Source organism: Typha angustifolia, chromosome 12 (assembly GCF_048772165.1).
Source record: "Typha angustifolia cultivar Huaian chromosome 12, ASM4877216v1, whole genome shotgun sequence".
In the NCBI taxonomy this organism is placed as follows: Eukaryota; Viridiplantae; Streptophyta; class Magnoliopsida; order Poales; family Typhaceae; genus Typha; species Typha angustifolia.
In genome coordinates, this window is record NC_133250.1 from 2,028,970 (window position 1) to 2,039,847 (window position 10,878).

At 35.8% G+C, this 10,878-nt stretch overlaps 1 protein-coding gene across 2 annotated transcripts; it reads right to left on the reverse strand.

Annotated features, from left to right (window-relative positions):
• Positions 1-3,185: 3,185 nt before the first annotated feature.
• LOC140772118 (uncharacterized) lies at positions 3,186-9,932 on the reverse strand. 2 transcript variants are annotated; one of them, XR_012106247.1, is made up of 4 exons: positions 9,564-9,932; positions 6,721-6,910; positions 6,524-6,632; positions 3,772-3,789 (listed from the first exon to the last, which is right to left on the reverse strand). XR_012106247.1 is itself a non-coding variant. In XM_073114026.1 (3 exons), the coding sequence occupies exons 1-3, from the start codon at positions 9,867-9,869 to the stop codon at positions 3,760-3,762; spliced, it is 723 nt and encodes a 240-aa protein (XP_072970127.1). In that variant the 5' UTR covers positions 9,870-9,929; the 3' UTR covers positions 3,186-3,759. The 2 variants fall into 2 exon arrangements, 1 of the variants encoding a protein (XP_072970127.1); XM_073114026.1 differs by having other exon boundaries at positions 3,186-3,789; positions 6,524-6,910; positions 9,564-9,929.
• Between the last annotated feature and the right edge of the window lie 946 nt (positions 9,933-10,878).

Here is a 10,878-nt window from a genome sequence, read left to right on the forward strand (position 1 = left end):
ATTTCAACCTTTTCCTCTCCTTTGGTGAAGAAAATAAGAATAATAAATGAAGAGAAATACTTGTAGCTGAAGAGATCAATGCCTTGCTTAGACTGTTGTTATAAGAAAGGAGCTGATGATCTCTTCAACTAGACGGCAAAGGGGACCTTTTTTGGCATGTACTTATGACATGTAGTCTTACAAGTGCAATTACTTGCATAAAAAGCCTTGTATATAATAATAATAATAATAATAATAATAATTTGATATCGGTATGATGCCTTTAATGACATCATATATGAATGCATTTTACCTTCGGTATTTTGGACAAAAATTACTTTACCTCTTAAAACTTTTGATTAAATTATAATTATTAAATTATCCGTCTATGTCTATGGTTTTTTTATCATAAAAATCTTTTACCGATTTGAAGAAAAAAATATCAAATTTTATAGGGAGCATTTAGAGTATTCACAAATTCGTAAAATATTTTTGCGATGTCTTTTTATTCTTTTTATTGGATATTATTTGGGCCGAAGGAGCTCTTGAAATTTTAAAATGAATTCTTACCTTTTACCTTCTAGAATGGTGTATCTAAAAAATTGAAATTAATAATCAAAGGAATTCAAAATCTCAATAATTATAAGTAGCTAATGTTACAATTAAAATCCTTACAATTGCATCATAACTATATTGCTAAATTATATCTTTAAACAACTATAATGCAATTAAAAGGGCTAGAGATTAGGAGGGGTTATCTCTGCATTAGATAATATTAACTCACCCTAAGCAGCAAATTCCAAGTCTCAATAAGAGCGTAAGTATTAAATTTTTTAAAAGAAAGTTCGTAGACTGATAGATATTTCATTAAGCGTTAAATAATAGTTACAAGATACATAAATAAATAGGAGAGATAGAATAAAATTATGCAATAAGCTCTACTATTGTCTGAAAACAAATAGACTGACCAACATAAGGATCTAGGGTATCAACTTGTAATAAAGCAAGAACTCATATAAATAAGAGTAACATAGGGGATAGTGCATCAACCCTTAAACAAGCCTGCCTCTCGGCCATTAGAGGCAACCTTACAAGCAAAAACAGTTGTAAGAGACCTAGACTCAAAGGGTTTCTTAATAGAGGGTCGGCATCCTATGATTTTTTCCGTCCAAATTTGACCCAACACACATAAAGACCGGCCAACCCAACAAAATCAACTAAACAAATCACCAAATCAGGTTGGGCCAAGCCACATAAGAACCCTAAGATAACAACTACCTAGTGACGACTAGCCATGGCAGTAAGTGGACCACTGCTAGACGGTGGGGCAACTAACCTTCCACAGCCAGGCAAATCCTTCACCGGGCAGCCACCATAACACTGGAGAACTAGCAAGGGGGTGGGATGGCTACGGCCGGAGAGATGAAAATAGGAGCCAAGCCGTTGCCAAAAACAATGACTAGAAAGAGGCGGGCTAAGATGGAGGCTACGTCACTAAGAAGAACGAGAGATATTCTGATGGAGGAGGAGGCGAATAAAGGCAGAGCAAGGTTTTGACGGAGATAGAGGCGAAGAAGAGGAGAAGTGAGATTCTGATAGAGTTGGAGGTAAAGGGAGATGAGATGATGAAGAAGATGTAGGTGCTCGGCTCTACCACCCACACACCCGGACTACACCCTAGGGAGAAGAGAATGAAGAGAAAACTAAGGAGGAAAAACCTTTGGGGGAGGGAGGAAAACCCAACAGGGAAATCCCTCTCTCAAGAGAGAGAAGGTGGCGACTGAACTCTACTAGAGAGCTAGGGTCGATGCCAAGAAAAACTTATTTACGTCGTCGCTATTTATTTAGATATAGTGTAAATATTCTAACTCAAAAGTTTTCTTAATGACAATTGAGGATAATTATAAATTTGTAAATAATAGTTGCATTGGTGGCAACGGTGATGATGATGATCGAGAGATAAAGATTAAACAAAAGCCTAGATTATTGTCTAGTAATGTAGCATATACAGTAATATATTTCTTTAGTGGTCATTAGTGATTTTTCTGTCTTGTTCCTCTCCAAATCTATGGGCTGGTCTGTCTTAGAAGGTGGTTTCAGATCTCTCTCTCTCTCTCTCTCTCTCTCTCTCTCTCTCTCTATATATATATATATATAGAGAGAGAGAGAGAGAGAGAGTGGATTTGTTGAAAAGAAAAATTAAGCTCCTAATACTAAGTTCTTTTCTTCAACCAAACTAATGTTCCAAAAAAACAAAAGGAAAAAAATAAAGACTAAAGTGGAGTAGATCACCAGCTCCATGTGCAGGGACTCATTTGTTTGTAAAATTAATGCAATGTTCTTTGATATAAAGTAAGATGTAAAGGTTAGTGTACATGATGTATTAATGAACGAATTTATATATGTTTATGATTCTGACTTTGGGTTGCAGTCAACTGTACTCTAACTAAATTTGGGGATTTACCCTTATCTAATCAAGAATATTTATGACAAACTAATGATCCAGATAGAGTAATCATAAAGTGTGTAGAAGGTCAACTTATCACGATCAGAGTATCGTAAACTCATTGTGCCATATATTTGGTTGATTTAATGGTAGAAGTTGTCATGAGCTTACCTTTAAAGAGTTTATGCTTCTAAAAGAAGCTCTTTCATATAAATCTTTTTGTGGATTAAAAGAGATTCATGCAAGTTCATAATTTATTTTGAACAAATAAAATTCACGGCTTCCAAACAAGTGTTTGTTTTTCAATCGAGACAAGCATTAGAACTTAAAAACAAAAAGTGGATTAAAAACACTTTTACTTCATGTACCAAAAAGTAACTGTTTATAATTATATCCTTTCCTCATGGAGTCATGGTGCTTCCCAACTTGAGTCTCACTTTCTTTGCACTACTCTCAGATTCCAAGGAAGGCTCAGAGGTGACCATCATGCATGCTTACAATTTATTTTGAACAAATAAAATTCTCTGACAAATCCAGGGGGACAAGAATATACCAGACAAAGCCAGTAACTTCTTGATCCAGTTCCAGAGTTGACTTCACCAACTTCTGGTAACCTGCTTGTGCAAGTGTTTGAATATGATATGGGAAAGAGAGCTGTGAACACTTTGACTTAAAGAAAGAAAAACAAGGGAAATAGCATTATGAGTAGAAAATAGGTCGTGGTATGGTGATGGTTCAGCAAGGCAAAGAGTACCCAAAATTCTGAAAGCAACAATTGATCATGATATAGATCAAAATCAATACCAAATCTGAACATAAACTTTGAGGCCATTTCAAAGCTCAAACATGATCTGTTACTCAGTACAAGAGAGAAGAAACTCTGTCAGCCCTAGGTCTGGATCCATAACAACTTACTTATGACAACATCTTAATCTAAGGATACTTTCATAATTCAAGCACATCTTTTAGCTGTATAATTTTGTGAACAATGAGCACTTCTTATCCATATAACAATTCGTAGCAAGAAAAAAATGTCAAAAGAAGATTTTATAGTTATAAATATCTATCTCAAAGGTCGTATATTTCTTCTTTAGGCTCATCAAAACTTTTCTTTTTGCCTGAATCTAAGGAAGCAGCTCATGCAGGATTATGCACTATTCATATCTTATGCTTCAATAGCTGTTCCGTTGATACTTCAGACACCACAACCATGTAAGTTGATCAGCTATGCAAACAGCAGTGTCCTTCAAGGTTTTACAAGTCGCCAGAGTAATTTCCATGTCACTTGACATTCTGACGAGGCAGACCAATTTCCAAATTAATCCTCCAGTTCTTCAAACAAGTCTGAGAGATCTCCTTTTAGGCTGCAGCAATATGGAGTATATGAGTATTATGAACTTCAAAGATGCATCATATGACAAAATAGTAGACTAGATAGATCTTAAATCAAAGAACCTTCAGGGTATGAACTTAATGCCAATGTAGATTTATTAAGTGCCAGTTATTTTGCAGTTGCAATGAGTTGAAATCAAAAAGTTTTGGTAGGTCCAGATGCAGATTTACAGGTCAGAGAGTTGAAGGTGAAAAGCAACAAGGCAAGTATAAGCCATTTTACATATAAAGTTTTCAGAGCAACGTAGAGTGGACTACAGACCAGAAGTATGTGTAGTATCAATAGATCATCAGATATTCATGTTGAAGCCTGTCATTGAGGATGGCAGAACAGGATATCACGGTAGAATAATTTCACCTGATGATTTTGAATATTGGGAGTGCACTGGAGAAAGAAGAACCAGAGATATTCGAGGACTTATTCAATGATGTAAAATACAAAATAAGTCAAGGTCCTATTGTATAAGTTACATAAATATGTGTGATTCAACAACCCAATAGTTTAATTCTGGTAATCCAATCACTTTGCAGATAGGACTCAGTAGTCATTTGGAAGTCCTTCCTTCCAAGTAGTTTCAGCCTTATAATCTCATTCTCAAACTACATCACCAGCCAATCATCAATACATAACTTCAAAATGTACAATGGATAATGGCACATCCAAACGACTCCTATTTAAGGTAGTACCCTAGGATTGATGATCTTATGTGTTTTGTACAGCTAAGAACCTCCTAAACATTTTGCTTACTGTATTAGGTTATAACAAGCAGCTTAGTCCATCCAAGTTGTATTAGGTAATAGCCATAACAGGTCCCATGAAGATTTTAGGCAATGTTGTGGAAGACGCTTGTTTTAAGTAGGCAGCCACCCCACTGCATAATCAGCACCATGCAGGCTCCGATGCAATTTAAATATATTAAAACTATTATATATGATATAATACATACTATATGTAAAATTTCGTTAGTAATAAACTAGTTTACATATATATATAAGAGTACCAAATAATATGTGCAAAACTAAATTATATACACATTTAATATTGATATCATCATGTTTTTGTCAAATATATAAAACTACAACCGACAAATCATAATCCAACTTTATGTTTTCCAGAAGAGAAGAAGCAATAGTAAAGAAGGTAATAAAGAAGTCAAGAACACACTAGCATCATTTCTTTTTATTGTTGACTGATCTGCCTACCCACACCTATGCCTGCTAGCTCGATCCACCTAAACTGTCAAATGGCCACCCTAAAACAAGATATTTGGCCCAGCCAGGCAGCATAACATTATTAAGGTTGACTTAAGCATAAAAGGCTACATCCTTGCCTCTTACGACCATTTAAGTTGTTGTATAGTAATCATTCTTAAATAATTAAATATGAGCTAGTATTGTGTACTAAGGAGCATCAATATATACTTGAGGAAGTACATATTTTCTCAATTTTGAACGATTTAAAAGTATTATTTTTAATATCAGAATAAAATGATGTGTTATAAGTGCGATCTTCAAATAAAGCAGACAATGAAATCAAAAACTTTTTTTTCCAATCTTGGTAAACATTAGGGTCAGCATTTAGTAAAATGATCAGCCCTGCTCCAATGGCTCCTAGAGTTTCATTAATTCAGAAAAAAAAATCCTAACAATAATTACTCAGAGTTAGCCTTGATGAATCCTTCCTGAAAACGGGAACTAGCTAATTGGATAAAGTTTGTAATTTCAAGATAACAAATACTAGTTGTACTTGATAAATTGTTGTCTATACTCTATACCATAATGGTCTATGTTAATATTTACAAAAGTATGCTGAATAACTACATTATGCCATGAAGGCTACAATATGATACAGTAGTCATCATCTCATTACCAGTTATGTATGCATTTAAAGATCCAGTGAACTAATAAATTTCATTTTTCCTACCAACACTAAATATTCAATTATCAAAATCAACCTGTCTATTTATTACAAATTCTAGCATCCTACAATGTCAATAATAAGGAGGACAAAAGGGGGCATAAGAATTGGAGGAAGGTGCTGGAAACTTTCAGCCATTAAATGACGGTTCATGTAATTGAGACTCTGAGACATAAAACTGGTACAATCGGTGTTGGGAGACTGAGCTAGACAGGAAACTAAGGGAGAGGAAAAGGAAGAAAGTAAAGTAACACCTTCCTATTAATTGAGGAAAGTTTCCACCTTCAATATTAAATCAAACCCTCCTGTATTTCACTTTCCTACTGATCAAGGATAGAATTCCTCCTTTTCTTATTATCTCAAAACCTTATATATTTAATGGACTGTATAAAACAATAAAAGAGAAGAGGAACATGGGAAGAAGGCAGTCATGTAATGGAATAATGCTTATATAAGAATATTACTTATTCCTTATTTGGACTCTTTCTAGTAATCATGTAAGGCATTTTATTTTCTTCTCCATCCTCATAGAGTAGCATACTTCTTTTTTGTAGCACAATACATATATCATGCCAGTAATTGAAATATTTTATCTCTCATAGCCAATCTAATGAGATAATTTCAGCATAATTATGTAGGCAAAAAGTAAGACCTTCCCATGCAGTTGCATCACCTGCTTTATACTTCTATTCTTTATCATTGTTATAATCCCCATCTTTTTCAAAGTTAAGATAGTAAAGGAAGAAAGAAAATAAAAATATGAATTGGCCGAGTAGGCATATACTCACAAATTTCTTGTCAACTTCTTCAAGAAACTTCTCTGGGAAATCAAGATATTCCATACAGTCCTTTCTTACGGCAGAGGCAAGGTTGTCCTCACCAACCTTTTCAAGATTCCTGATTAAAATAGTTAAAGTCAGCTTGTCTGGATTGCAGCCCGATTCCTTCATTAAGTTGTACATGTCCATTGCTTTATCCACCATACCAACTTGAAGAAAGGCTCCTATCATTTCGGCAAATGCCCGAGTATCAGGTTGTAAGCCCTCTTTCTTTAGTTCAGAGAATAGCTCTTCAGCCATTTCAATCAGCTTGTTCCTTCCCGACATTAGAATCATGTCACTGTACAGAGAAAGATCTGGTTTATACCACACCTCCTTTCTTATAAAAGAGAAAACCTGAAATCCTGATATTGCATCAGATAAATATACAAAAAGAAAATTTAAAAGTAATTTGGAAAGGAAGATGGTCAGATAACAGCTTGACATAGATAAAATGGAATAACCTATACTATTTAAAACTGCCATAATATGGTGGCCCACATCATATACCAGTAACATAAAAAAAATTCTCCTAATCAGCTAAGCAGCTTGTTTATTCCATTCTAAATTTGAATACAAAGAGTACAATGTTTATTTTTGAAAAAACATGCAAAAGACAACTGCTGCTTCAGGATTTCAGTAAACTCTTCGACAACCTACCTCTTCGTAGGGCTATCAAAATAAACGAGCGGCTCGGGCTTGGCTCAACTGAAACTCGAGTTCGGCTCGGTTCGGTTAGAACTAAACTAAGCTCGAGCCGTCAAATCCGGCTCAAAAATAATATCGAGCCAAGGTTGAGTTGGGGAGTCGGCTTGACTCGAGAAGCTCAAAATTATATATATATAATATCTTAATATATTAGTTTTCTCTCCATTCGACACATGCCTAGTCTCATAATTACAGCTCATTACTCTATTACTCCTCTTTCCCATTAATCACCAATTCCCAATCTCCCATTTCCCAAACACCACTTAACTCTTCCTCAAATGACCAACCATTCAAAAATTAAAAAAATGCTTCTTCTCCTTCCTCTTTTTCTCTACCTCCTCCGCCTCCTGCTCGTCAAGCCGTCGGCTTGTCGCCTCCAAGTCCTCCTCGACAAGCCTCCTCCTCTGAGGCTCCGAGTCCTCATCCTCCTCCAGCCCTCCCTCGCGCGTTACCCACTCTCTCCCGGCCACAAATCCTGTCACTCGCCGACTGGAACCCTACTCATTCGACAATGACGATTCTTACCTTCTCCGATCTCTTCTCTAGCTACACCGCCTCCACTTAGTCTACCGCCATCCCTTTGAAGCAGTCCTCAACCTCCTCCTCATTCCTGTCCCTCTCGATGCTTCTTCCTGTCTTCCTCCTCTGCTTCCTTTCCATCTTCCTTCTCCGCAATCTCCTCCACTTCGTCTCTCTGGCACCATCGCTGCCGCCTCTGCTCCAACACCATCTTGTCCTCCTTCACCGTCGGGAAACCCCGCCTAGATCCGACAATCTTGGTCTCGTTCCCAACGTTGCCCTTCGGGGTGCCGCCTCGGCTCGATAGGCTTGGTTTGACTTGAACTTAGTCCAACTGGCTTAAATAAGGCTTGATAATAGGCTCGATTCAAGCTCGAGCTCAGCTTGAGCTCAATCTGGCTCGGCTTGAATTGAGCTAAGCCGAGCCTAAGTTGGCGCCAGCTTGCTCAGGCTCGACTCATTTACACCCCTACCTCTTCGTGCACAGTTTTGCAACCTAGAGTTACTTTCTCTACACAATCTCTTCTCACCTCATTATGCCTTGTTATCAAACTTATTTTGATAACTTATCTAATTAATCCTTTATCCTATTTGAGACCAAGTACTAAACATACACCTTTTACTTCTTACAATGACAAATTTAACGAAAATCTTTAAAGAGTCTCCAAGTATTCATGTTTAGACATAGATATATGAATTCATGAACAGTTCAGTAATTTCAGTAAAACTGAGAAAATTAGCAGTTTTGACAGCAATTCGAACAGACCAAAGCTAATCAACTTTTTCTTTATATTCAAATCTGCATAGCACTATCTATTCAATGAATTCCAGAAAGATCCTTCATTAACTGCATGAACAGTAAAGTGATGAAAATTTTAATAATTTGTAGATGTTATATTTCTGGTGTTTGCTTTCATCACTACAAATGAATTATTTGTGCTACAGACATGAAACAGCTATCCCAACCCAGACCTCCAAATAAAACTAGAAAATTTTACAGTTAATACTTAAAAGACCTAATACTAGTTTCAAATTCTCATATCCACATAGAAAAAGCAGTCAGAATGTTCCATTATAACAGAATAATCAATAGACCTGCAATGTATAGAAAAACTTTTCCTTTACTTTCATGCGATCATCAATTAGAGCCTATTTCGGTAGCAAATGGAACAATAGCAAATCAAACATAGGCAGTAATGCAAATTGTTCAATCCTGACGGCTCACATTCTGTGGCTGTCTGAGTGTCAGACCTTCTAATTTCCTCAGTTACCAAATTATTATTTTTTGCACTTTAAATTTAACAATAACTTACTCAGTACCAAAACCTCACAAAATTCAATCTTTTCAATCTCAATTAAGATATTTTCTTCTTAACAAGTATCCTCTGGACCAACTCCTTAACCTCAAATACTTTAAAAAATAGGAAGTTAGCAGCAGAATAAGAGCGAGTAAGAAAACCTAACATGTGTATAATCCCAGACAAAATACCTGAAGGGGTAGCTCCAGAAAAGGGAGGAGAGAAACAAATCCCTATTTTACCATATATTCATAGACACTAATTGCCAAAGCAGATCAAACATACATAGTAATGCAAATTTTCCAACACTTTTTTACCCTTACCCAAATTGTTTACGAATTATTAGGCACCAACATCACACAAGTTCCAACATTTTTAACTCAATTCACATTATTTCCTTCTTAGGAACTCCACCCCATAAATTCCAAGCACTGTAAAACTAACAAAATAAAGAACCAATAACATTATAACCCCAAAATAATCACCTGAAGAGCAAGTTCCCACTCGTTCTGCCTTCTGAGCTCCCCGAGCACCGCGATTAAGTCGGCTTTGAGAAGCCGCCCGAGCCGAGACTGGAAGACCTCCTCGGTCCTAACCGGCGAGGATTTGGCGGCGAGTTTAATGGCTTGGACGGCTTGGATTGCCTCCGTGGTGAGGACTCGGCCTCTCCATAGTTGCTTCCTCAGCCCACCTCGTAATCCGCAACGGATTGCGGAGGGAGGAAGGCGAAGAAGGGCGGGAGGAGTCGATGGGAGATGGAGATGCGGAAGGCGGCAGTGGAGGGAGGCCATGGGAGTAGGAGTGGATTCGATTCCTCGAATGGAATTGGAACCGTGAACAGCAGGAGTCGCATGAAATGAGGCGAAGTCGGCAGCGATTGATGAACTTCACACTTATCGGCGCAGACTCCGTTGGGTGAATTTATTTCTATAAATGATTTCGGTAATACAATTACTTTAAATAATAGCCTAGTAGCTATATATCTTGAATGTAGAGATACAAATATTTTTTTTAAATAATGACGTGGCATTTTATCTACTATTTTTTTTTTCTATCCATCTTACCACCATCTCAATAAGTATATAAAATAATACTAAACCATTATATTTTGTAGAACGCTTGTAAATGTGTTGGAAAACTGAAAAGTGGAGAAAAATACAATCACATAACTAGGCTCTTGTAATGGTAATAGAATGTAAATATATCTCTTGAACAAATTTGATACCTATTTATTACGATTGGAAATTACAAAAATAATATGTTCTTAAGGTGTTAATTATAACAGCAATTACTAACGTCTTTTAGATGATTTAAAATAGTAGCACCATCTTCTATTTATAGAAAATAAAAAGATACTAACTAAAAAGTGCTAGTAATTAGATAACTAAAAAGTAGTTATGGTAGTTATAAGATTAAAAGATGCAATTAAAAACATGCTAGTTAAATAACTAACAATTAATTATAATTATGAAAATGTGTCTTATATCATTCACAAAATTATTTATTTATTTTAAAATAACACCGTAGAATTTAATATATATATAACAAAGTGTACGTGGACAAAGTATTTTTCATGATAAAAGCCTGTCACAACACTACAATCTAATTTTATTTTTAGATTAAGTTTAGATAGGTTTTGAGGGTATACATGTAAGTTCTAATTTAAATAATTATTAGATGTAAATTGAGCAATATAAACACTCAAATTAGACTCTATTTCTTGAAAAACTAAAGCTATAGCTTAATTGAAAATGATGGGGTTATAAAGCCTTAGAATTGTATTAAAACAATACTCATACA

Coding starts and splice junctions, on each gene's coding strand:
- LOC140772118 (XM_073114026.1), bottom strand. CDS start 9,869: ATGGCCTCCCTCCACTGCCGCCTTCCGCATCTCCATCTCCCATCGACT. Junction 6,911..9,563: donor AGTGGGAACTTGCTCTTCAG/GTGATTATTTTG, acceptor TCAGGATTTCAG/GTTTTCTCTTTTATAAGAAA. Junction 3,790..6,523: donor AAGAAGTTGACAAGAAATTT/GTGAGTATATGC, acceptor ATATTGCTGCAG/CCTAAAAGGAGATCTCTCAG.